At 52.1% G+C, this 25,451-nt stretch overlaps 8 protein-coding genes and 1 non-coding gene across 9 annotated transcripts; 2 read left to right on the plus strand and 7 right to left on the minus strand.

Annotated features, from left to right (window-relative positions):
- Nucleotides 1-34: 34 nt before the first annotated feature.
- On the minus strand, nucleotides 35-1,024 carry J4E82_007162 (uncharacterized protein; the record flags this gene model as incomplete). Its single annotated transcript, XM_051733411.1, has 1 exon — nucleotides 35-1,024. The coding sequence occupies one exon, from the start codon at nucleotides 1,022-1,024 to the stop codon at nucleotides 35-37; it is 990 nt and encodes a 329-aa protein (XP_051586871.1).
- Nucleotides 1,025-3,878: 2,854 nt separating this feature from the next.
- Nucleotides 3,879-4,289, minus strand: J4E82_007163 (uncharacterized protein; the record flags this gene model as incomplete). The annotated part of the gene is made up of 1 exon (XM_051733412.1): nucleotides 3,879-4,289. The coding sequence occupies one exon, from the start codon at nucleotides 4,287-4,289 to the stop codon at nucleotides 3,879-3,881; it is 411 nt and encodes a 136-aa protein (XP_051586872.1).
- A 362-nt stretch (nucleotides 4,290-4,651) lies between these two features.
- J4E82_007164 lies at nucleotides 4,652-4,750 on the plus strand. The gene has a single exon. It is a non-coding gene; the product is annotated as a tRNA-Ser (tRNA).
- A 274-nt stretch (nucleotides 4,751-5,024) lies between these two features.
- Nucleotides 5,025-5,984, minus strand: J4E82_007165 (uncharacterized protein; the record flags this gene model as incomplete). Its single annotated transcript, XM_051733413.1, has 1 exon — nucleotides 5,025-5,984. One exon carries the CDS (start codon nucleotides 5,982-5,984, stop codon nucleotides 5,025-5,027), a length of 960 nt encoding a protein of 319 aa, XP_051586873.1.
- Nucleotides 5,985-7,701: 1,717 nt separating this feature from the next.
- J4E82_007166 (uncharacterized protein) lies at nucleotides 7,702-10,713 on the plus strand (the record flags this gene model as incomplete). The annotated part of the gene is made up of 2 exons (XM_051733414.1): nucleotides 7,702-8,545; nucleotides 8,597-10,713. The coding sequence occupies 2 exons, from the start codon at nucleotides 7,702-7,704 to the stop codon at nucleotides 10,711-10,713; spliced, it is 2,961 nt and encodes a 986-aa protein (XP_051586874.1).
- An 898-nt stretch (nucleotides 10,714-11,611) lies between these two features.
- Nucleotides 11,612-15,784, minus strand: J4E82_007167 (uncharacterized protein; the record flags this gene model as incomplete). The annotated part of the gene is made up of 2 exons (XM_051733415.1): nucleotides 11,612-12,144; nucleotides 12,193-15,784. The coding sequence occupies 2 exons, from the start codon at nucleotides 15,782-15,784 to the stop codon at nucleotides 11,612-11,614; spliced, it is 4,125 nt and encodes a 1,374-aa protein (XP_051586875.1).
- An 856-nt stretch (nucleotides 15,785-16,640) lies between these two features.
- On the minus strand, nucleotides 16,641-18,522 carry J4E82_007168 (uncharacterized protein; the record flags this gene model as incomplete). The annotated part of the gene is made up of 4 exons (XM_051733416.1): nucleotides 16,641-17,324; nucleotides 17,375-17,802; nucleotides 17,860-18,118; nucleotides 18,169-18,522. The coding sequence occupies 4 exons, from the start codon at nucleotides 18,520-18,522 to the stop codon at nucleotides 16,641-16,643; spliced, it is 1,725 nt and encodes a 574-aa protein (XP_051586876.1).
- A 795-nt stretch (nucleotides 18,523-19,317) lies between these two features.
- On the minus strand, nucleotides 19,318-20,022 carry J4E82_007169 (uncharacterized protein; the record flags this gene model as incomplete). The annotated part of the gene is made up of 1 exon (XM_051733417.1): nucleotides 19,318-20,022. The coding sequence occupies one exon, from the start codon at nucleotides 20,020-20,022 to the stop codon at nucleotides 19,318-19,320; it is 705 nt and encodes a 234-aa protein (XP_051586877.1).
- Nucleotides 20,023-20,596: 574 nt separating this feature from the next.
- On the minus strand, nucleotides 20,597-22,853 carry J4E82_007170 (uncharacterized protein; the record flags this gene model as incomplete). Its single annotated transcript, XM_051733418.1, has 3 exons — nucleotides 20,597-22,043; nucleotides 22,094-22,451; nucleotides 22,505-22,853. The coding sequence occupies 3 exons, from the start codon at nucleotides 22,851-22,853 to the stop codon at nucleotides 20,597-20,599; spliced, it is 2,154 nt and encodes a 717-aa protein (XP_051586878.1).
- Between the last annotated feature and the right edge of the window lie 2,598 nt (nucleotides 22,854-25,451).

Raw genomic sequence — 25,451 nt, forward strand, 5'->3', positions numbered from 1 at the left:
ACGAAAGACTTTTAGCAAGTCAAGTAGTCCCACTCTACTTCTTGAGGGTGAGGAGACCGGGCCTGTAGGGGAGACGGTCGTAGTCACCACCGGAGTTGGGGTTGCGGCCCTGGTACAACAACTGCAGGTTGCAAGGGTCGACAGTCATGGTCTGGTCGTTGGTAACCTTGACCAAGTCACCGTGAGAGATGTCGTTGGTCCAGGTAGCACCGCTGTTGGCCTTGCCGGCGAAGGGGTTGTTCTCGGTAGCAGCGTTGGGGGTCCAGTTGCCGCCGAGGCTGGAGGCAGTGAAAGAGCGGAAGTAACGTCCCTGAGAACCAACAGCCTCAACAATCATGAGGTACTTGGCGGTGGTTCCTCCCTTGACGGTGTAGACCTGGACAGCCTCGAAGAGGTTGTTGGTGCTGTCGCTCATGACGACGGTGGAGGCGGTGCCGAAGTCGCCTGGGAAGTTGCCAATGGGCATGCTAGCACGGTAGATCTTGCCGTTGTCACCCGCGAAGAACAGGTACATGTTCTTGTCGTCACCGATAACGGTCTGGTCAATTGGGCCAGTGCTTGAGCCAGTAATCTTGCCGGAGAAGAGAGGCTTAGCCGCGCTCCAACCGTTGGCGTTGGTAGGGTCGGAGGAAGTCTTGTAGGAGAAAGCGGTAGCTCCCCACTGGTAGGCGATAACCCAGGTGTTCTTGGGCTTGAAGAAGAAGAGGGTAGGGGCGACGAGACCCTGGCTCATGGCGTTCTGGGGAGCAGATGCCAACTCGTTGAAGTTGGAGACGAGACCGAAGTTCATGGAGCCGTAGTTGCTGCCAGTGTCGTGGTTGGTGGCGTAGACGAGGTGCTTGCCGTTAACCATCTGGGTGGTGAAGTCCTTGAGGTTGGCCCATCCTGCCTTGGGCTGAGCAAGCGCGTTGGAAGAAGTCCACTTGTAGCTGGTGGGAAGCTGGCAGCTCTGGGCTGAAGCAGTCGATGCCAAGAAGGCGATCGCAGCAGCGGGAAGGCTGAGGTCGGTAGGAGTGAAACGCATGGTTGCTGATGTGAGGGATAGGAAGCTTGTGTTGTTTGGAAGAGAAGCTTGGCTGTGTGGAGTGAGGCCTTAAAGAGGGCTATCGACAGGATACTTATATGTTCATACCAGCATCAGAAGTACCAACCATACTTGCAAGGCACTGTCACACCGTCTCCACTCCATGAACCACCTCATTGTCTCGACCGTTCACATTGGCCTCGGTACCATAGCTCATCCTAGCACTGGAAATTGATCGTCCATGCCATGCGGCCGTTTGGGGCCTGGTATATTGTTCCGTTGTTGTGGGTATATTAATGACATGATGTTTCAAGGGATTTTGCGTACCTGCACGGACAGCAATTCTCCGTAATGCGGGGAGTGCCCGGCAAAGGGTTACTTTGCCGCACATGAAGCCCGGTTGGGGAAGACGCGCCAAGTCGTGGTGGGTATATGCTTAAATCCTATGCAGGCTTGTGCGGCAACTAATGGTTTGATCGCTGAGGCTTGGTAGCTTTATTTCAACGTCAATTCATCCTTTGCTGTAGGCAGAGCGATTGCATCTGGTAGACTTTTTGTTTCAACAATTCGTTGTGACGGCAGGGTGGACTGACGCGTTGATTGCTGGAAACAAAATCTCGGCGGTATTCCCTGAAATGCGAGTGGTAGTGAGCTTTGTGATACAGAAACTCCCACCGGGTGTTTACCAGAACCCACCATTTCGGCCCTTTAAGGTTTAGCGCCCGCCATGTTCGTATGTCAAAACGCTTTGAAACACCCGGTGGCCGGATTCTAGAAGCAGGGTCGACAGGAGCGACAGTGGCGCAAATGTGTTAGCGGTGGGAATGCCAGTGTTTGGAACGATCGCGGGTAGCCAGACGGGATCTTAGCGAGGTTGAAGTTGGCATTGCTTATGCTGCGGCGCATTGATACTCATCGTCGCGAGATTGCTACTACGTCAACGGTAGTGGATCTCTGTTTCGTTTCTCGTCTGCGTCGCACAGTGGAAGACATCAACCGGTTCTGCACCGCCTTCGAGTCGGTGAGCGATCGGAAGCAGTTGGTCTTGATCGCGCATAGACCATGAAGCCCAATGTCCGACTGTATGTTCTAGATGGACAGGACATGGTCGCCGAGTAGACCTACCACGAATTCCTACCGCAATTCATCCAAGATTCGTATGGAGACAAGGCGGTAGGGTCGGTTTCTCAGTCGACTCGTGGAAATTCTCTGCCCGTTGATATGAAGAGTGGCGGTAGGGGCGCCACCGAGCACTGTTCGCAGCCAAGTCAACTAAGACCGTTGCCGAGCAGCCAAAGTTGACCAGCTGCTCCAGGTGACCTACTCGAAATGGTCTAGTAGTGAAGGTTGCAAGCGTGGCGCAATATCCAAGTGAGGAATCGAATCTGGTATAGATTGGACAGATTGAATCTCCAACTCAGTACAGGCACACAGAGTAAGCCTTCCGATGGTTTAGAGGGATTGCTTACATGTGAAGATATCTCCACGTAAACAGGTAGCGCTCGCTTGTACGAAAAAGGAACAGAGTCGATCATATGAGCCAGGATTCCTTCCGAACCCACTGTACCCCATACCAAGCCTCGTAAAGCTCGATAGCATACTGGGCGCCCAAGACACTAAACATCCCCCAAGACTGCCGAAAACGTTCCCAAGACGGATAGTGGCACGGATCAGGCACATACGAGCCCCATGGGGTAGTAAAAAACGTTGTTTGCGGTGTATGTGTTGTCCATCTAATCTGGCTTCTGTTCAGGCAGAGACGAGTCTTACAGCCGTTTAAGCTTTCTCGTGCGCCGTGTAACTTCTTCTGATAATCAACTTGTGCAAGCGCCGGCTATTGAGTTCTTCTTAAGGTCAGCGATAAATCCTACACGCGGGGTTCAGAGAGAGTGGCGTGTCGGATAATGTTCAAAAGCGCCAGCATGTTAGTCCAGAGTACCAATGTCTGAGGGGGATCTGGCTGCTGTAAGGCTGAGCTGACCTGCCAATGACCGAAACCTTCACTATGCAGATCGTAGAGTGCAAACCTCAAGGTTCAAGTGTTGCTGCACCGCTAAACAAGAATATTGTGGTTTAGGTGAAAAGCACATGTGTTGGAGATGATGACGTTGTGTTGTTGGCGAGCCGAGAGCTTACTCAGCCACTGCCCATTTGGTATTACATATTCTTCACGCAATTAGTAGTATAACTCATCTTGATCTCGCACTCTTGCGCTACGAGTTGTGGCTCTGCTAGATTCTTGGATGAACGACACAGATCACAAACCTTGATCGACATGGCTGTAGCATTCTACGCATGTATAACGGATGACTGTATTGCAGGCATCACAAGATAATCAATTTAGCCATATGGCACCCCTCTCTCTTCGCCAGCTTCTCTTGCCTATAGTAACTCTACCATGTCTTTAGAACGAAACACTCGAAATGTACCATTATGGCCTAAACTATGCATCTCCACTGAGAACGACAGAATGCACCTGTCCAGTACTCAAAGCTTCTCCAGGACGCTTTGAAATTTCTACGTACCTCAAAGCCTGGTGTTTTCGATCCGCAGGTGCTTTAGGGGATACTGCACTGCCATAGACGTCGTCCGTGTGGAGCTATATCTTAATCGAAGTGCCAACCAAGCGCTATGCTTCCACGCGATCCCGAAATCGTTGAAGTTGATCGTGTTTATACTATAGATTTGTGAGTGGGGAAAAACAGGTAAGCATGGAAATACGTACTTTTGTTGATCATTTGATTTATGTCCCATTGAGATTTCGGCGGCTACCGAAGCACTTGCTTGTGCATCACCTTGACACTCTCCGGTAGCCATCCCGCATCTTGTACATCGCATTGAAATTCTGACCTGATCAAAGATATACGCCATCGTCTGCCTCTGGCGCCGACGCATCACCATTCCTTTGCTCTTCCGCTGCCGTACCATTTGTCGCCGTAGTCGCATGACCGTTCACCGCAGCACCATCAACCTTCTCCTCTTCCCTCGGTCTCCACGGTAGACCCCTCACGTCCTTGACCTCGTTCTTGATTGCCTCCCTCCTCTCCTCGAACCTCTTTATAACCTGCTTGTTCTCCATAAGTGCCTCGTAGCAGTCGCGGTCATCATTCTCGCGCGCAAACTCCTCGAGCTGCTTGTTGCTGGACTCAAGATGGGTGAGTTGGTTGGTAAGCTCGGAGTATTTGGCGTAGAGCGATTCGACAGAGAGGTCTTCAAGCGCCTTGGAAAAGCGCGTGAAGGTGATCGGAGCGGCGTCGGCGGACATGCTTGTACCGTGTTCTACGTGTGTCGCGTCGAGTGAGAATACTTTTGTGTTCGGCAATAGAGCCAGAGATGCGCAGTGAGTCGTGAAGTTGAGAGTACGTGAGGCTCAGTGTTGGGTGGAGTTGTGGCGGAAATCAGTAAGCAAGACGCGTCGGAGAGCTTGAGGTTGGTGGGGTAGCTTGACAGCTTACCCCGCCATCATCACGCATATAACGACAGACTGGTGCCTAGAATGCCTCCACTGACACGATCGCGCACGGTGAGTCGAAGGATCTCACCTTGATCGCTGGTTTGCTCATGCTCCAGAGATTTCATCGCGAATATATTGCAGCAATTTGAAATATAGTTAAAACAGCAACCTCTGGCACTTTGGCGGAGTGGTTAACGCGCTGGCCTGCTAGTCCTTCACCGGAAAGTTAGCCAGTTCCTTCGGGAGCGTGTGTTCGAATCACACAGGTGTCGCACGAACCAATCTTTTTGCCAACATGGACAACTTGAGGTCACACATTCCAGAACCTATGACAACCTTTTTGCCGTCCTCGGCTACCCGTGTCATGTATGCGGAACTATTCAGAGTCTCTTGTTTTTGCGATATCTCCTATGCATTTGCTCCTTTTTGGTATGATATGACATGTGGGGCGGGATCCACAAGCGGCTTGCCTGCATGGTAGAGAATGTTTAACATATAGTTTGTCTGAGTGTCCAGTGCTTTGGTGCTACTGCTACTACCGCTAAACTATCTTCCAGGGTTCATACCAGGCATCAGATCTGGCTTGTCAAGAACCATACCCCGGAGCAAGATCCACTGCCTCAAACCCTCCCAGTCCTCGCCCTCTTCATCACCTCGCCTCCACACTTCCTTGAAACCCCACGCACAGGCTATGCGGTCCAAGGCCGCTCGCTCATCCTCTCTCAGATATCGATCAAGCAGTGGAACACCAGGTCGCCAGACAACTCGGTCGTGGTGATCGTTGTATGTCGTCAGGGCCACGAATCCGAGCGTTCCCGTACACATAACATACGTGCTCATGCCCATGAAAGCGTATAGCTTAAAAGTCCAAGGGTCGATAAAGCCGCTGTATACGGATAGTTCCTGGGCGATCATGTAGAGAGCAAGTGGGGTGATAGCCGTCAAGATACCGGGCAACCCCAGCTTTGTGACTATGCGGTGCCGCCGCCACGCAGGAGCGCGATAACTGTGGTCAACAACATCCAGGGCTAAAGAAAGATCTTTCGCGTCGATTGCCGCGGTGAGCGCTGCGTCGGCGAGATCGGCTGGAATAGCCTGCTTTGCTGACTTGGGAGAGGGTCGTGAGAACTTGGGAGGCGAAGAACCTTCGACGGGGACTGGTTTGTTCGCGTAGAGGTAGAGCGCTTCTGGAATGGTCTTGGGTCGGGCAAGGAGTCGCTGTATGTGGATGTATATCGCGAGGATGTTTGGTGATAGGAAGACCTTCTCGTGCTTGAGAAGGCCCTCCGCGAGCTTCGAGAGATACGATGGCGAGGGTAACGCATCCAGTCCAAAAAGCTTCGAACTTTTTTTCGCTTCCGTCTTTGCCTCCTCTTCACCACCCAATCCAGAGAGTATAGCCCCAGCACTACTTTGCCTTATATGCGCCTGCGTCGCTTGAGGCTGTCTTAAACGTATCGCTATTGCTTCTTGTGCAATGTAGTTCAATCCCTCAAATGCTTCCATTATGACCGCCTCCTGCTCGACTTTGGGTGAATTGTATATCTCTTGTATCCGAGCCTCTACTTGGGCGAGTTTGCTCTTCAACGACACTATTCTCTCCGAATATTGTCGCACGCCATCGTCGCTAGTGTCGACCACTGCTGCCTTCCGGCTTGTCGTCGTAATGTTTCGTGGACGGGCTGCAGACGTATTGCGATATGCATTCGGGGTTGACGCGGTTTGTCGTCGTATCGAAGGCGCTCGGAATGATGTGGATAGGAAAGTCCGGCGACTCCCAGGCTGTTGTAGTATATAGTTGCACAGTTGGCACACCGACCGCGATTGAGCGCGCACTGGCATACTGCCGGGCTTCATTGCGCTTGTTGAATTGGCTGTGGTTTGGCAGTCGATGTCGCGATTCAATGTTCGATGATGCCTCTCGTGCAGCAGTCGACAAGTGTGGAACGGGTTTAGTGCGGCTCGGCATAATTTCTCCACCGACTAAAGATGGGATTGAGGAAAACAACCTGCACTATGTATCTTGCCAGATGTCTTCGTGGAATATGAGGATACCGCCAATTCCCCTGGACCTTCTTCTGGGGTATACGAACGACGCCGTAGAGCGTGTTGTGTCTCCCCATGTCCACTACCACGAATACTGATCGTGATTCTCGACAGCCTGCGCTGCCCCGCGCTACATCGTCCAAGGGGAGCTTCGGTACAGTCTACTCTGCTACGTGTACATATAGAGATGACTTGCAGATCGCAGGTGGTGAACTGATACCTGTCGACTAGCCAAAGATTACACGCGCTCAATGTAGTATCGTACTTTTGAGTGTATACGAACACGCTCATCGTTCCGCTGATCGATTACTCACCCACAACAAATTTCTCATGTCAGTGTTATCTCTGGAACAGGTAGCATCATTCTGGTCTTTTGGAAGTATTGACGTCAACTCCTCGCTGATGGTTTGTGAGAACGGCTCCTTCCTTGCGTTTGCTCTTTCCGCTTGGAGCTGTGACGCGACGCGCGCACGTCCCACACTACAATACAACCTGAGCTTTCAGACCATCTTCTCTTCTCCATCTTCCTCGTGGCGGTTGAGGCCCGTCAGGGTGCTTTAGCTTGCTTTTGCACTTGAGAATCATCGTCGCTCTTAGCTGTAGCGCCTCTAGTACTGTGCTCTTTGTTGTAGCACGTCTAGAAGACTCTCTTACAACGGCCTAGGCAGCTCTTACTTGTCCTTGTGGCAGTACGGTCTTCCTAACGCCCTTGCATGGTTTTCGTTGGTCCTTGGGGCCCGAATCCGTTTTCTCTCTCTACTATCATGTCTTCTCATGCCATTCACCGAAAGGTCAGTGTCCACTACCCTCATTGGGTGCTATAGGTTTGGTTTGTGGTTTAACACCCATGAATCGACCGACCTGAGACCTCGCTGCATGACGCGAATGTATGCGCCACACTGCCCCGCCAATTGCAGCAGACTGAGCTTACACCTGCGAAAACGCTCGACCAATCTGATGATGGTCGCGCCTTTGACTGCAGCCTGCCGACAGCAGTGCTGCCTAGCAGCTGATTTAGCCAGCATAGACATGGTGCTTGCCAGCACATACTCGCAGCGTGAGCCTTTCGCGTTTTGAACCACAGTGGACAAGAGGGCTTTGACGATTCCTCCGAAATACTGCATTTCTCTTGTCGCACAACGTTAATACCCCAGCATACGCTCGCTATCTCCCTGACATGAGCGCGAAGACTACACCGGGTCCACGCCAAGCTGCAAGCGTGTTTCGGGCGGACGACGACTACTCTGACGATGACGGCTTCACTGTAGGCAGTGACCTCGATGACTTCATACCTGAATCGTCACACGAAACCCCGACTCTGGTTTCAACGGTCGTAGAAGGAACAAAGCAAGAAGAAGGGATGAACTTGGCCAGGGACGATCGAGATCTGCGATTGAACTACGATAATCCACATCATGCGAGGAAATGCAGAGACCTTGATAGCGCAAAAGAGGAGTTAGATGATAGTGTGAACGTCGATCTCATTGCATATGAGAAAGACTGGGCACTCGCTGACTCGATCCGTAAGCGTCACATCGACAACATAGCACTTTTGCTAGAAAGGGGCGCCGATGCGAACTTTCAAATCATCGGTTTACCTCTGATATTCCATGCGGTCAAGCAGAAAGAACACGCACCTCAAATCATCCAACTTCTCTTAGATCATGGCGCTGACCTGGAAGCTACTTCTGGACCGACTGATGCGACCGGTAATGACGATATAAATGCTTTGCATTGGGCTGCTGGGAAAGGAATGATACACGCGGCTGATTTTTTAATCAGTAAAGGCGTCGACATCAGCAAACCCTGCTCGAGCGGGAAGACGCCTCTCATCCTTGCGGCAGAGAGAGGACATCTTGAAGTCGTCAAGCTGCTGCTTGCAAAGGGAGCAGGGCTGCATGAAAGATATGCGAACGGTGGTTCTGCTTTGATGTGGGCAGCGAGTCAAGGGCAGCTTGAGGTCGTTGATTATTTGCTGAACCAGGGATCTAGAGTCGATGATTGTAGTGAAGACGGGTTGAGTAAGTCACAATACTCAACAAGAAACAACGCACAGAAACTGACTCTAGCAGCCTGTCTATCCGTCGCCAGCATGTCAGGTCACCTAGCAATTGTAGAACTACTGATCAAGAAGGGCGCAAACATCAACGCACGGAGTATTTCGCCGGAAGACTGGACTCCGGCGGTTTTCGCGGCAGATGAGGGTCATACCGAAGTACTACAGGCCCTGCTGTCACATGGAGCAGATACCAATGTCTTAACCAGTGATGGCGACACTATTCTCGAACTTGCTATGGAGAAAGGCCACCTGACCACTGCCAAGGTCCTCTTAGAAGCTGTTGGCGGACCCGGATACCCAAAGGATAGTGTTGCACTCCAGATAGCAACTGCACAATCCGAGACAACGGTAAAATCAATAATGAACACCGTCTCTATCATGTATCGGTATGTTGACTCCAGGTCTACCGGATCCGAGTGGCAAGGCTGGATTCCATGGGTCTTGGATCAAGGTGGCAAGCTTGTCAGATCACAGGCTATGATCAATATGCTACGCGCCGCACTGGCTTACGAGGATACTGAAATCACTGCACAGCTACTCAAATTAGGAGCGGATCCAAGTATGGTCTTCTCCACTGGATACACGCCACTCACTATCGCAATATCCAAGCACAACTTGAAACTCATTGAAACACTCCTCGAAGCAGGCGCCGATCCAGCTAAGCTCTCGAAAGATGCCACAGGCTGCGAACTTACGCCACTGCATCAAGCAATAATTGGTTGGGAGTATGGCCAGAAGAAAGGCACGTCTGTCGTGAAGATGCTGCTAGCGAGTGGTCGATGCAGAATAATGGACGGACAGAATGCTCAGTCCAGCGCTTTCGCCCGTGTAGTACGCAAATTTGACAGTTGCGACGACGAAATCGTCCTAGAGGCCGCAGACATAGCCCGCCAAATGCTTGATTTCACGAACGTAAACGAAGATCGATCCGAGGATGGGTCTACCCTAATGCACGTTGCTGTCTATTACAAGCAGAAGGGCTTGATAGATCAACTTCGACGAGTAGGGGCCAATATTAACGCCAAGGACAACGATGGCCATACACCTTTTCTTATTGCATGCAAGAGTAATGTTGAGCTGGTCAACTTCTTGGCTACGCGCTGTGCAGATGTATCGGACACGAACAACCGCGGCTATGGAGCTCTGCAAATCGCCGCTGCTCATGGTAAAATTGAAGTGATCGAGTTCCTCCTTGGTCTGAATGTTGATGATGAAGAACCACTGATGGACATCAACTCCTGCGATCCCGCCGGTTATACGCCTTTCATCGTCGCGATATTGGCGGGCAATGAAGATGCAGCATTGTATCTGCTCGAACGAGGAGCGTACCCCTCATCTTTTACGCACGACAATGGAAGATGTGCGCTACATTACGCAGCAGGCAAGAGTATGCTGCGTGTACTCGAGAAGATTTTACCACGCCGCTCCATGGGTGGCATCGACAGACAAGACAACAAAGGTTACACACCTCTTGCACTCGCTTGCATGGCACCTTCTCCAACCAGTGTATCCCTCTTGCTATCCCTTTTCTCATATCAACCTGGCGTGGATGTTAACATTGTCAACCCCATAACAGGCGACAGTGCTCTACACATCGCGCTTAAACGACCTCTGCACATGTCGCCCATGGACGCCAGATACGGCCACCCAGCTCTCGATCTGCTCCACTATATATATACCGATATCACAGTCCGCGACGCCAATGGCCGTACACCACTTCATCTCGCAGCCGAGTTTCATAATTTCTCTGCAGCAAAACTCCTCTTATCCAGGGGTGTATCACTACACTGCGAAGACAAGAAGGGACGAACGCCACTGTGTCTGTGTTCAAATCCTGAAATCGCACAAGCGCTCATCACTCATGGTGCGGATGTCAACCACGGTGATGAAGACGGGTGGACACCATTGCATTACGCGGTATCGAGGTGCTGGGTCAAGACTTTTGCGGTGCTGAGACAAGCGGGGGCTAGTATGGAAACTAGGACACGAGATGATGGTCTGAGTGTGAAGGAACGATTGGACAAGTTCGGTACGTGGGACGATTGGGTGAATGCAGAAATTGATTATGTGTGTGACGATGCACAAAGGGAGAAAACGAGGGAAGCCGAGATGGAGGCTGAATTTGAGTGACGGAGAATATGTGTCAGTTGTAATTTAGTGCTAGAGCAGCCTTCAAGCGTCTGTCTTATGAACTCATGCGATATAGAAACCCGCAAGTACAGTTTGAGAGTGATTGACCTTGACATTAGCACATGTAATCCTTGCAGAGTTATGTTAATGTATCTATACCTACCAGAACCACTTCACCACCAGTCTCTGGGATTCGTCAATTTTCAATGCATAAACATGTGCACACAGATTCAAAGGGTGTATAAGCCTCGCAGGGCAATCGTTGCTTGGTATCTACCCCATCGCCCTTATCGTATCGACGATTAGACAATAAGGTTAAAGGAAGAGTGTTGTTGCTTGCTAAAGCCACTCAAAGCAAGCATAGGTTACAAAGACGATAACCAGACCAATGAAGAAGCCAATATGGACAAACGCCCTCGCTAATGCAGAAACACCCATAGCAGAATGCCCAACCAACCGACAGTGGCTATACGAGAGAGAACTCCCTGCCCGACAAAAGGAAAGAAAAAGGTGGGATAGATACCCTATGTCAACGTCCCATTCAAACTTCCCAAGAGACGCTAGCGGGAAGTAGAACGGAGGAAGGAAGAACCATACAGTCTTTGGGTCGTTAAGAACTTGTAGTATAGGCCATGATATGAGATGGAAGAAAGGCGGGTCATCTCTAAGGCTCAGAGAAGTTGAATTGTCGGAAAGGTGCAGCTCCCGTAGTCGAGCAGCCCGGTGCTAGAGTAAAAGGACTGACACCAGAGCCTGTGGAAGAGGTGCTTAGATTAGGCGCACCGCTGATAGTGGAATCGAGACTAGCTCTATGTATGGAAAGCCGACGAGCTACTATACACCATCAGCCAACAGTGTCAAAACCTTGGACACAGCTTGATGATGGAGGCGTCAGGAACTAGTTGTAGTTAGAGTTTTGCCTACTACTCTGTGGTGTTCCGCTGCTCGAATTGCTATCACTTGGCGTTGCTGGCTCCAGGCTGAGCTGGGCACGGAGCGTCATGATCCATTCATGTTGAAGCAGCTCGACGGCGCTCGCTCGCTTGTTCGGGTCGCGATCGAAACACTTCTTGAGGAAGTCGATACCAGTGTCACTGAGTTGCTCCTTGGACGGCAGTTGTGGTGGGTCACCCTGGGCAATGTGGTACATGATGGCCCACTCATTATCCATGGAAGCCCAAGGGCGGCGACCGGTAGCCATCTCGAGGATTACGCAGCCGAGTGACCATATGTCGACAGCGCCGTGACGCCCTGTGCTTCCACCTCGAATGACTTCGGGTGACATGTACATTGGTGTTCCGGTCATGGAGCCTTGACGGCCCTGGCGTGTGGCGTTGTGTTCCGCGGCGAGGGTCCGACCTTGGCGAGCAATAAGTTTAGCAGCGCCGAAATCGACGAACTTGATAACTCCGTTGTGATCGAGCAGGATGTCTATCCGCGTTAGTAAAATTCAAAAATAGCATGCCTCGATAGACTCACTCTCAGGTTTGATGTCGCGGTGCACGACACCAGCGTCGTGTAGGTAGGCAAGACCCTCCAACATTTGGAGCGCGTAAACCATAATGACAGTCTCGTCTTCGATTCTTCCATGTTCAAGAAGTCCAGCAAGCGAACCACCAGAGCAGTATTCCATGAAGATGTACACCTTGTCTCGATGTGGTTCGATACCATAGTAGGACACAATGTTCGGGTGGTCGAGCACTTGTAGTACGCCCATCTCATCTCTGATCTGTGCAACGATGGTGGGAATAAGCTGTGGATCTTGTAGACGGATTTCCTTGACAGCCATGAGGTGATTAGAGTCGAGGTTCATAGCCGCATAAACGGATCCGAATGTACCGCCACCAACGAACTGGCCTTGCTGCCATCGAAGTGTGACGTTTGTCGCAGAGGAAGACAGGTAGGTCAAAGCTCGATCAGCTTCGTTAGAGTCTTCCAACACCCTACCAAGGGCTTGACGTTCGGCCTCCTTGTCTTTGCGGAAGGAATCAATCTCTTCAAGGCTTTGCATCCACTGCTGTTGCGTCATCTCAATAGACTCGTCATCGTCCTTTGCATTCTTAGGGTCGAGCAAGCTCTTGCCGGCAATAGCGTTCAGACGCTGTCGCTCAGCTTGAGCTGCGATAGTGGATCTCGCGCCCATGATGTCGAAATGAGAGATGAGGACGGACATACAGCCAGCAACCTTGAGTCGTAGTTGCGAATACTCTTCATCACTGATGGAAAGTATGTTTTGACCACGAGTCATCATCATAGCAAACTCCAAAGCGACGACAGCCCATCGAAATGTCTTGCGATCCGAGGCAATGCAGTCATCGCAAATGAAACTGACCCAATCAAGTGCCAGTCTAGTTAGCTTGATGTTGTTCATGGCCCTTCGGTTGTAGTCCATATAAAGAACGGAACGTTGACCGAATTCGGTTGCGAAAGCGAAACAAGTCTGGATGAGATCCTGGCAGTCAAGACCCACAGTCTGCCTGCGGACAATCTCAACGCTGTCCATGATGGTGTTGGATAGCTTGTATGCCGTCTTCTTGATCTTCTGCAATTCCGCATTGACGCGAGGTAGGTTGGCGCGCTGATCGATCAGAGTGGTCAATTCGAATCCTATTGATGATAGGAACGACATGTTTGCATTTGCTAGGCGTTGCTGTGAGCCATCCGCGACGAGCCGTAATCGCCCGGGCTTGAGGTCGAGATGAGGCTCAATGATGTTTGCTGACATCTTCTTGCCAGGCCAGTACAGGGGCTGCTCTGGTCGGATGATCAGAACATACGGGTTGGAGGGGTCTTCCGGAGCTTCTTCGGCGTGATAGCAGGTTGTGAGGAGTGACTGAATGTCATTTGGTCGGTCCAATGCAGTCGGTGATGCAACGATGTAGATGCCAGTGTTGTTTCCGCCAGTAGTCTCAACGAGGAAGTGGCCGGTAGCAACCAGGGATTCGTACAGCTCTTGCAATTGCTCTTCATCCAGGTCGATGTTGTTGATGTTGAACTCGGTGCAGTTCTCGAAACGCTGTGTGAGAATCCTGGAGAAACGGAACAGCTTACGCTGTCGAACACGGACAGAGTCCAGAATCTGCTTGTATCGCTTCTCCATCTCGGAGCCTGTAAGCTCGTCTGGCCGACGTTGCAGTTCTCGCTCGAAATGGGCGCTGAGACGAGTGAGCGACTTGGACGTAAGAACGCTGAACTGCTCTGCGGTCTCGACGTCACCACCTTGGAGCTGTCGACCGAGCTTGTTGCAAAAGTCCCATTCCTGTTCCAAGATTTCGGCTTCCTTGAAGGTGTTCTTGTTGGCTGCCAACTTCCAGTTCAGCATCTTGAAGTAAAACTTGAGAGCGTCTAGGACGACCAGGTCAAAGTTCTCCTCGATGCACGGTGGCAGGTCCCAGCCAGGCTCCGGTCGGGAGATGATCATGTAGCTCTCCTTGACCTGACCAGCCATGGCAAGCAGAATCTGGAACTGCGCAATCATCTGTTCAGCCATCATGACGCCCTGTTGTGATGGATCCTTGATCTTCTTGGCGTATGAGAGGCGGACGCGGATGATCTCCTGGAGGAGGCGGGAGGGGAAGTTGATGAGGGTAAGCAGCTCCTCGATGTAAGGGGGAAGATGTCTCTCTGCGAAACCTTCGGCATTGGCGATCAGTGTAGCCTTGGCCTTCTGGATGACCTTCTCGAGGGGGGCCAGCAGATTGGTGTCGCCCTGCAGGGACTTGAGACCATCCTCCTTGAGTATCCGGTCAATAAACGAAGAGTCGTCGGTCAGATGGTGATCCTGGGACGAGCGCGGGCGGGGTTTGGTGAAGTCGAGCTCCTCGTTGCCGACCCACTTCTTGAGAATGGACATCTCAGTGTTGATGAGGGTGATGGTGTTGTGCCAGGCGATGACGGCTTCGCAGGCGTCCTTGTAGGGCTGCGAGGCAGCGCGTGGGTAGGCGGCCTCGAGGGCCTGGCGGGTGGGGTAGACGCTCTCGACCTTTTCGATCTTCTTGACGATGTCCTCGACCTGCTGGGCTGCCGTCTGGCCGGCCTCGGCCTCGCCGCCGACCTCGAAGGAAATGATGCTCTCGAGCATGGCCCTGATCTTGCCGCGCGTGTCATCGACGATGCGGCGCTGTGCCTGCAGCGAGCGGCCGCAGACCTTGGCGCGGATGCCCATCCAGATCTCGGCCTTCATGGTGCTGTCGCCCTGCTGCTCGGTGCTGCCAATCAGGCGCTTCTTCTCCTGCTTGACTACGTCGCCCGTCAGCACGCTGGCCAGCATCGAGTGCCACTCGAGGCGCTCGCGGTTGGCGGGGATCTTGAGCTCCTCGATCGAGGGCTGCATGTCGTCGTTGCCATAGTAGAGCAGCGTCTCCTGGTCGTAGGGGTCGTTTTCGACATACTCAGCCGTCGAGGGGGATTCATCGTCCGTCTCCGAGTCGGTGCTGTAGCCCAGGCTCGGGGTGCGCAGAGCCGGGTCGAAGAATTCGTCCTGCTGGTCCTCCTGGCGGATGCGCTGCACGTAGGCCTTTTCCTGGGCGCGGTACTCGGCGTTGGGGTTGCGGCGCGAGCGCGTGGCCGAGTTGTTGCGCTGGCGGTGCGACGTGTTGGAGTTGAGGGAGAACTGCTGGGGGCGGCGGGCAGGCGCATATGCGTTGCTCGGGGTGCGGACGGCGGACGGGCGTGGTCCTCTGGTGCTGGAGCTGGGCCCGCTGCTGGAGCTGCTGCCACCGTTGGACTGCGTTTGCGTGGCAGGCGGCAGGTCCGTCATGATGGCGGGACCGCGGGCGCGCGACGACGAGGCGTTGCTGTTCCACGAGTACTGGGGCTCGCGCAGAGGAGCGACTTGGTCGTGCTGCTGCTGCTCGCCGGCGGAAAATGAGTATTCTTCGATGCCACCGACGCCAAGGTGGGCATCGTTCAGATCCGAGTCGCCTGATGAGCCGCTTCCCGAGCTCTCGAGGCCGGGGCGCTGCGCTGCCCCGGGGGCATTGACTACTACTGGCTTCGTCCCGTCGGCCATGGCGTCTGGTAGCAGTGGGTTGTCGTGAGCTTGGAAGCGCACTCGAGCCTGGCTGCCCATGATCGTATAACGTTAATCGACGACGGCCGGCTTCTTTTCCCTCCGCGGAAGGGATCAGCGCTGGAACCTGTTTGCGGGATGCTGTGGCGGTGCAGCACAGACGACCTTTATCCAGTTCATTCACTCGCGCTTATCCAACCCATTCACTCTGGCACTAGTCTTTGTGCGCCTTCCGCTGCCTTCCACGCCCTACTGCATTACTGTATGCCTTCGCTCACGCCAACAACAAGCGGCAGCCTGCGCCCGCTCTCCTCGCAGCCTGTCGTTCACGAGGTTGCCACCACGGCACGCTACGCTAAGCTAGCCGCCTTGGGCCTAACCATGCTGCTCTGCCATGGCCCCCAGGACTCCCCAGTTGCTGCCACCCTGCGAATCCCAAAGCAGCACCGTCCCGACATCATTTTTCTTGGATATCAGGGTCCAGCCACTTCTACACCTCCTATTCAGCGTCATCGCCGTCGCGAAGTCGAATTGCCCATTTGTCTAGAGTCTGTCTCGAATGTGTCTAGACCTCGGAATCTCCGACACACTACCCAGGTAGGCCACTCTGTAGATAGCCGTTGGAGGCTCGGCAACCCACATCAATCCCATTCTGAAGTCATAACAACGTCTGCCGTTTCAATAACCTCTGCTCGCCAAAGCATTGCGTCTTTGCTTATGCCGAAGGAACACACCCTCTCGCAGGCCCACCCATGCGGCACGAGTCGCGGAAAAAGTAACTTGCGCCGCCTATCATGATGACGTCGACCATGTTTCAAGCATATCTGGGGAACACAATGCTTCTTTGAACAAATAAACATTACCGTCCTATAGGACCTTGCATTACATACACACTCGTATCGCATACACCACCCCCTTAGATATCCTTCCTCGCCAACTTGCTCTTGTGTCTGATCTGCTTGCCCCACTTGTAAAGCGCAAATGGGATCGGGATAAAAGCGATACCCAGGAACGCCAACGTACTACTCGCCCAGTTGATGCCCAAGTTCTTGAACATGGCACTGGCGAACAGCGGGAAGCCGGCACCGAATGCAGACCTCATCAAGTCGTTGCCCGCCAGTACACTAGCGACTGAGTCTGGGTACGCGTCCGATAGGTAGGGTAGAACTGCTTGGAACAGCGTAAAGGCTGCGACACCAAAGAAGCCCGATCCAATGATGGGCACAATCCAGTGCACATCTGACCTAGACGTCCATCCGAACCAAAAGAGACAGATGGGTACGGCGAAGCAGCCCACCATGGCAGGGATAAGGCGCTTCTCTGGCTCAATGTTGCCGTTCTCATCAAACTGCTTCTCCAGGTAATAGTAGTTCCACGCAAAGAGCACGATGACCGCAACGAAGGTGCCGACGAGGATACCGAGGAATGCCACGCCTTCAAGGCCAAGGTTGAAGCCGTACAGTCCCTCAAAGACCAAGGGGAATGACTCGAACCAGATGTAAAGGAGACCGTAGATGAGCGCAATGTATAGGTTCAGTAGAAACACAATGGGTTCCGTGAACATGAGGGTGAAGGGCTTGAGAAGACTCATGTTGACAATCTACGACAATGTTAGCAGTGCATCGCAGTGGGGGTGATTTCAATACGTACATCCTTCGCTGACATCTCCTGGGACATGATGTCCGCCTCACAGGTAAGACGGTCGTCACCAGTCAACTTCTTTAACCTTCGTGTCCTACGGTGCAGGATGTTTGGTGCGCTCGTCTCAGGGAAGAAGAAAAACAGGAATACCCAGCAGAAGCCAGATAGCCACATGAGCTCCCAGATAGTCCATGTCCAGCCCTTGGCCATGACAGCGAAGCCGCCAACAAGGGGACCGAGTACTGGTCCGCAAACAGCTCCAATTCCCCACACAGCCAAGCCATATACTTGTTTCTTCGGTCGATACATGTCGGCAATAGAAGCACCACCTGTGGCGAGCGCTGGCGAACCGAAGAACCCAGTCAAGAACCGGAAGGCAAGAAGCATGCCAAAGTTGATCGAAAAGACAGTCGGCAGCTGAAGAAGGACGAAAATTACTAGTGGCCGCTATGTTAGCATATTCTCTTCCCCATGCAAAGTGACGGCGAACTTACGAAGTGTAATGATATACACCCAAAGACGACCAATTTGAGGAATCTCGCTCATAGGCGACCAGAGCAGAGGCCCAAGACCGTATCCAGCAACGTACAGGGTCAATCCCAATGTTGCGGGAACCTGAGCGACGCCGAAGTCTGCCATTACATCCATGAGACCGGGTGTGTAGATGGCCGAGCCGATGTATACGGAGAAAGTAAGAAAGCAAATTTCAAAGGTAACAAAGTACCGCTTTCCACGCGACCAGTTTCGCGGGTTCTAATAACTTGTCAGCAATGATCGAGCATCCCGAGCTGCGGCGGACATACCTGGGGGTCGTCTGGTCCATACCAATCGACAACGTGAAGGTCCTTGCCCTTCTCAGGATCCACTCTCACACCACTGGCTTCATTGACACCATTGCCGATTGTGCGTGACGATGTCTCAGAGTCGTGTCTGTCATCGCGGCTTCTGACTCCATGTGCCTGTGTGAGTTCATCAATCTCATCCGCGTTCTCGGGCGGTTGTGTAGATCCATGGTATGCGGCGTATCCAGATTTCTCATGACTGACATATTTCTTCCAGATCTCGGGGTCCTTCTCTTCAGGATATTGAAGGTACTTGTTCCGCGTCACAAGTCGAACGATGTGGCCAAAGGCCGAGTCGCGAATGAGATCCAGCATGATCCTCACTCACGGAAAAGTGTAGATGTTGAAAAGCTTAGAGGCACAAGTGATACAACATCCTCCACCAAGCCCTGGCATCGAATGCTTAAGTTCGATACACATTTGTGACATCATCGTCGACATCAGTGCTCACACAAAAGCCTAACGAAGCTTATCCGTCCCTGGCGCCGCAAAGGGTGCACACGGATGCCGAAAATGCCCCTTGTCGTAGCAACGCCAAGAAAACTGCGGCTCGAAAAGCTTAGCTTGACACAATGTTTGCGTTGATGGGGTTTTCAGACGAGGCTATCGACAAGTCAATGACGATGCTAGATCTTCATCGGTTGTGATGATCGGCGCCAGCCGTGCAGAGATCAGGCGTTTTACCTAACTCGTCCGGAGGCTCGCGGAACGACTTCGACGGTGTATCTAGAGAAGTCAAATGCGCTGGCGATGGGCGAATGGAGGCCTGAAGAATTTTGGTATTCTAATCTTTAAGGTCGTTTGTAATGTTCTGGGCTCACAGTTTCGATGTGATGACGTCAATCAACAAAGACAATGGAAGTGGCTGGCAAGTGACTCATGTGCGCTGCAACTCCCTAGATCCATGACTAGCGTACTCGCGAGCAGGCAATCCTTCTAGATGCAGGTAGCATGTGTATTTGCATAGAGCTGCGATGACAATATCCAAAACTTCAAACATATCCTTACCATGGTCAATCATCACCATCACTGCATACTCAAGACCCATGTACCCGGACACGATAGTAGATATTCTCCATCGTGACCAGACCGTGACATCCATCAAGCCTCCTAGACTGCCCACTGGCTCAAGACCTCTTCCTCCACGTCACGCACCAGCACATGCACATGCTCTAGGCTCCTCACACTTTGCAAGTTTGTCGTGTTCTTGAACCAGATGACCTTGCTCCCCTCTTCCTGCTCTTCCGCCTTTTCCCTAAACTCCCTCTTCACAAAGTCCTTGACCATATCCCTGCCGACATCACTCAATGCGCCTGCGGCATCCATCGGCAGTCGCTGCTTCAGCCAAACCACAATGTGGCGAATACCAGGCTCAAACGAATAAGTCCAGTCGTTCCTCAGGATCTTGTAGTCATCAGGATCCGCAAAAGGTGTAGTGTTGCGTACGTCAAATCGCAGCGCTCCTGTTTCATCTTCGATTGGTTCCCAAAACAGTCGCTGATCAAGAAGATATGTCATAACACTGCCATGTTTTTCCTTGACATGCGCTGTCCAAGCAAGGTAGGCTTTCAATGAGCTGGGCCAGCGTTTCAGCTCTTCAAGTTGGTTTGTGGAGATAAGATGGTGTAGATTTGACCACGAATGCGGTGTGAAGTCTGCATCTCTCAGGGACAGTTGATGCCAATCAATAGCTGTGAGCGGGAAAGGCGGGTTGTTGCGCGGGAAGGGAAGTGCTGTGGGATCTGGATTGGATTGCCATTGGGCCTGGAAGACGGACGGAAGTGACGCCTCGTCAGTGACAACTTCTCGTGACATTGTGTTGTGCGTGCGATTGAGGTAAGATGCGCGTCGTAAATGCCGTGAGCTATATGTGTATTTTGGACGCACAATTTTTGTTCTCGTGCAGCGTTGGGAAGTACACACCCACAATCGTTGGATACTATTTATGGAAGCAGCTAATGAGTGACCAAGACAATTAAACGTGGTGAGCGAATGCATCGAGTAAGGTAGTTGACATTTGTGGTAAGAGCGAAAAGTGCATGTTCGCGTGGGTGCTTACCTGCCTACTTGGTTGGTGGGATACTTGGCTCTACACATGGCCTTACCGCCTCCACCCCATGACCTACCAACAGGCTTCCATCAGCGAGGACAACCCACTATAATGTAGGTCTTCATGGTAGCTGCTGCGCCTCATTTCCCGTAATGTCTCTTGACGAGAGTGAAGCATGCGGCAAAGCGTAGTATATGCCTCAACCTTCTCTTCCTAGATTTTGCAAGGCACGGAAAACCGGCGTTTTCAATGGGTATGTGGCACGTCTGCAACAAAGGATGCACAAAGGAAGCCTTACATGGGTATCATCATACATGTTCAGATAGTAAATACGCTACTCTACAACTTTTCAAGCAAAATCTTTGCGCCCGCGTTTCCTCTAGGAGCGCTGTCCGATTTATCACCCTTCTTCTGCTTCTTGCCCTTTGATTCCCCATTTTGTGCACCTGGAGGATTGGCAGCCGCCTCGAGTGCCTTCTTCTCCTTCTTCAGCGCCTTGAGTACCTCGTCCTTCTTTCCAAAGCCTTCGGCTTCTGTCAGGGCAACCACCACAAAAGATCCCTGGCCAGTCGCCCAGTCCACAATGTTGGTCTTAATCTGAGGCCAGAGCAAGTCTGCGAAACCAAGTGCAGGTTCTACAGGGATGACCTTCTTGGTGACAGGGTCGAATTTGCCACCTTGCACCAGCATCTTCAACATGTTCTTTCCGTGGCTGGTAGCCTTGTTGTCGCCAGCGGAGGCAGGAAGAGCAGAGTCCAATATCGATTGGGAGAGGCGGGCGACCTCTGCCAATGCCTCTTTGCGCTTCGCTGGCTCCACCTCTGGAGCTCCAACGAGGACCTCACCCATAAACTGCAAGCCGAATGTGAATGAGGCAAAGTCTGCAGCGCGAGCTGTGACTGCGGTCAGTAGCTGCGGTTCAATGTTCTTTGCAATCTCTTGTAGACGGATGTTGGGGTCCTTCTTTGATGTAGTCTGACGGATGGCGTACAACTCATTCAGTCGCTCACGTGTGTTGTCGTCTAATAGCCATTTCGCATCCCCAACGAATGGATATAATAAGACTGTGCGTGCACGAGCATCATTGACAAGGTTCAACACCTTTTCGGGGAGAGCGTCGTTGCTTGGTAGAAGCTCACTGAAGATGGATTTGGCCGAAAGCTTGGTATCGTCAGTGACTGCCATGGCAGCAAGCAGAACGTGATGAGCGTGTTGGTCAAAGGCCATTGTCTCGACTGTGTCTTTGTACGGTCGCAGGAAGAGCTTGCGGTCCTTGGCAGTTCCATATGCGAAGCAAAGTGACATCAGCCGCGATCCTGATTTTGTGAAAGCAAGGTTCTTCAAGAGATCCACGTTATCGGCCTCTTCACCCTCCTTGGTTGTTGGATCCGGCTTGAGATGTTCAAGGAAGTCACTCGCTTGTTCAGTGCCGGGCTCGCAGACTAGGAAGTACTGCAACATAGCGTCGTGCAGCATGGTGAAGCCGGTGAGCTTCTTCTGGATGAGGGAGTTGATCTGGTTCTCCAGGTAGCCCATGATGGGCTTCCTCTTGTCTGGGGAATCTTTGAGAATGGCCGATAGCTCTGCGCTGTCCGTACCCTCGGGAGATAGACCCTTGATTGAGAACTCAGGCCCATACCATTCCCGGAGAAGACGGTTCTTCTGCTCTGGTGTGGCTACAGCTCGGTAAATGTCATCTACTATCCATGCGGCTTCGGGGTGGTTGATCATGCGCTTGACGTGGCTGTAGAACTCGGTGATTACCAGGTCGCGGATTTCAGGGTCACTAAATTCGGTTAGATGCGCGATGCAGTCGTCTATGATGGTTGTGCTTACCCCTTCTCCACCAGCTTGGCAATCAAGAACTTGGAGTACTTGCCCTCGGCCAAGACCTTGAACTCTCCCTTCAACTCCCTGGCAATCATGCGCCTCTGCTCCATTGTTGAGTACTTGATCGCCGTCTGGATGACACGCACTGAGTCATGCTTGAAGACGAAGTCCTTGACCCTGCCGGTAATGATTTCGAACAGCTCCTTGACGAGCCCTTTCCTCTCCTCCTTGTCGACGTGCGACTTCAGCCTCAGTTTCTCCCAAAGCTTCTTGGATCGCTCGATGATGTCGGCGTTCGGCTTCGCGGCTTTTCGTTCTCTGGCGAGAGCCTTTTGTTTCGCATGCGCTTCTCGCGAGTTGGTTGCTGGAAGAACAATTAGCAAGAAACCATAGAATAGACACACTGCTGTAATTTACAGTTGAGACCCGCCAACTTGGACTCTGCCGCATCGCTTGTGGGCTTCTTCGATGGTTCCTTCTGCGCCTTGCCGTTGGGCTTTGCTGATTCCTCGCTGCTTTCGGCGTCGCTCATGTCGACATCGGCACCATCAGCCGCGGAAAAGCCGTAGAATCCATTGTCCTGCTCGCTGGTATCGGACTCCTCGATGTCAGAGCTCTCTTCCTTGGCCTTCTTTGCCTTCTTAACCGGCTTGACGTCGTGCTTCGCCTCGCGCTTCGTGGTGGGCTTGTCGACCTTGACCTTTTTGCTCTTGTCTTTAACTTCAGGCGCGCCTGCGCCCGCGGATTTGCGTTTGATTCCGGCCATTGTAAATTGTGGTTGTTGTGTCGCAATCCTCAAGCTCGGGATCGCAAAAGTTCGCGACTTCCTGAACTTTTTCTGACCAGGGTTCTGCTTCTCACTTAGCCTGATCAAGACTAGCTCGAACCATGTCCCACATGCGCGCGCCGCCTCTCTCCATCTCATATCCACTCGCAACCTGCTGCACTGCACGTTTCCTAGATCTCTGCTCTTATCGACACAGCTAACGAGTTTATGCTTTCAACCAGACTCACAATTTCAGAACTGATCGGAGCACTGATGAAGAAAGCAGATATCGAGTTCACCATACCCTGAGGTCCACACATGGCGTTCTACCTTGAAAGATCTTTCCAGACAGTAACATTGTATACCTTTCACGAGGGCTTGATAAATGTACAGCTCAACCGAAACGCGCTTCTTCGCTTACCTGGCACGCTGGCTACGACCTATGACGAGAACAACTACGCGTTGCACGGCGGACTTGCCGTTTCCACACATTCTGTCATTGCATGCTCATCAGCTGCTTGACACATTCTTGCCTGGTTACCTATTGCGCCAGACAACACACTCTGGCGTGCTTGCTCGTAGCCCGGATATGCTTATTGTTCCTGTGCGCACGACATTCATCCGTCAAATTACAGCATACGCGTCTCTTTACCCAGGAACCCGGTTGGGCCACTGAAATTGGCTCATCTATGTTCAAGTCACTCTGCAGGAATTACCGCGATGTTGTTGTGATTGATAAACAGTTTATCTGTGATCTGTTCGGTCGTTCTACAGCATGACCGGTGCTGTCAAAAACTTGCATCCTTACTTCTCGGAGTACGTCTTGTTACATATTAATTGCAACATCCTTGCGCCCGACACAGGCTTCTCCGCAGTTTCCTGGATGGCCATTCTCCAATTATCCTATGATGGCGCTTTCTTGATGCGTACCAGGCTTCGGCTAATTGCTTGACAAACGCTTAAGTCTACATCTCCGGGCATACATACATCGCATAAGGCGAAAATTTGACATCGGTAGGATCGAAAGCGGATTCTATCGTTCTCTTGACATTGACCATTTGGGCAATGCGAGTTGTTCGGCCAGAACTATATCAAGCATTGCCTGAGCTCAAAGTATCCCACTTGAGCAAGAGCCCTACTCAGTATAATAAATGAGGACGCTGCACCACGGGTCGAATCTTTGACCGCTACAAGGATGAACGGTTAACCAGGCCTCTGCTAAAGAATCTAGAGACACTCGATTCAGCTTCGAAGATCCGCATGGCCGAGTGAGATCTTCTGGAAAGTAGCATGACACACAGCCAATCTTCACGGCCAGGCGCCTATGCCCAGGGTCTACATGGTAGAGAGTATACGACTAATGTATTAAGATTTGAGGTGTGTGATCTTCGAGAGTATTGGTCCAGATTTCGTTACACGCCCACTTTCTCGGGAGATCATCAGGTTCCTGGCTATCCAAATCCTGGAAGAGGAGTCTGGCCGCAGGCCCAATGCAGCAACCCAGGTTTTCATACCGACATCAGCGTACCCTGTGGTGCATTTCCAGACCTTTGTGGAGATTGGCTTCATATCGATCTTTGCTAGAGCCAGGAGAAACGGATGACATACTGTGTCTCTCTCACTGGGCCTGCATAGCTTTTCGGGCTAGTTGACGACATGCGTGCTTGGAATCAGCAAGAGTGTTGAGCGTTTGTGATATCGAATTTACGCCGGGCAATACTACTGCTGGCAGCTGCGATTTAACCGGGAGTTGTCGTAGACACCCTGGATACAAAAGATTTCATATCACACATTGGAGTTTCGAATACGTATAAAGCCAGCAGTGTTTGCATCTTGTGCTCAGCGTCAGTTTCAGTCTACATTTCAGATACCTATCAATCTCGGAAAAGAAACGGCATCATGAAGTTTTCGACTGTTCTTTATGTGATGGGAATGACTAGGTACAACTCAGCTCTTCATTGTTATTCAAGAGCGTGATTGACAGATCGGTAGCCTTGTATCGGCCGCTCCCCAGGACGATGACGACGAGCCAGAAGTCCCTTCATTCCCCAGCTTCTCCCGCCAGCCTGTACCAAGCTTCTCGCGCGGCCCTCTCCCAAGCTTCAGTCTTCCTACAGCCCTTCCTCCCTTTCCGACCGGACCTGCGGCACCACCTCGCCCTACCGGAGGGTTTCCTCCTCGTCCCTCAGTCAGCCGCGGCCCAGTTCCCAGCTTCTCGCGCACGCCGTAAGTATTTTGACGGCTCGTTATGGAATCGGTTGTACTGATATCGGGATCAGTCGCCCAACAGCAACCCGCTCTTTCGTAATCTCAGTCCGCCCAACTCCGTCTCCTCGTCCTTCTCGCTCGGCCGTTCCTGTGCCATCTCCTCCCACTAGGCCCTCTCGCAGCGTTGGCCTACCGTTTCCTCCACGCCCCACTCCTACTCCTGGTGACGACGACGATGACGACGACGAGGATGATTCTTCATAGAGGAGAGGAGCGTCTTGATGCGTACTAGTGGATATCTAGCGGTGAATGTACCGTCAATATTGTGTGCAGTAGGCTACCTGAATAGGCCAGTAGTATGTCTCCATAGCGATGCGCTCTGTCATTACC

This window comes from Alternaria postmessia, assembly GCF_024291825.1.
Source record: "Alternaria postmessia strain BMP 2775 chromosome Unknown scaffold_46, whole genome shotgun sequence".
NCBI lineage: Eukaryota > Fungi > Ascomycota > Dothideomycetes > Pleosporales > Pleosporaceae > Alternaria > Alternaria postmessia.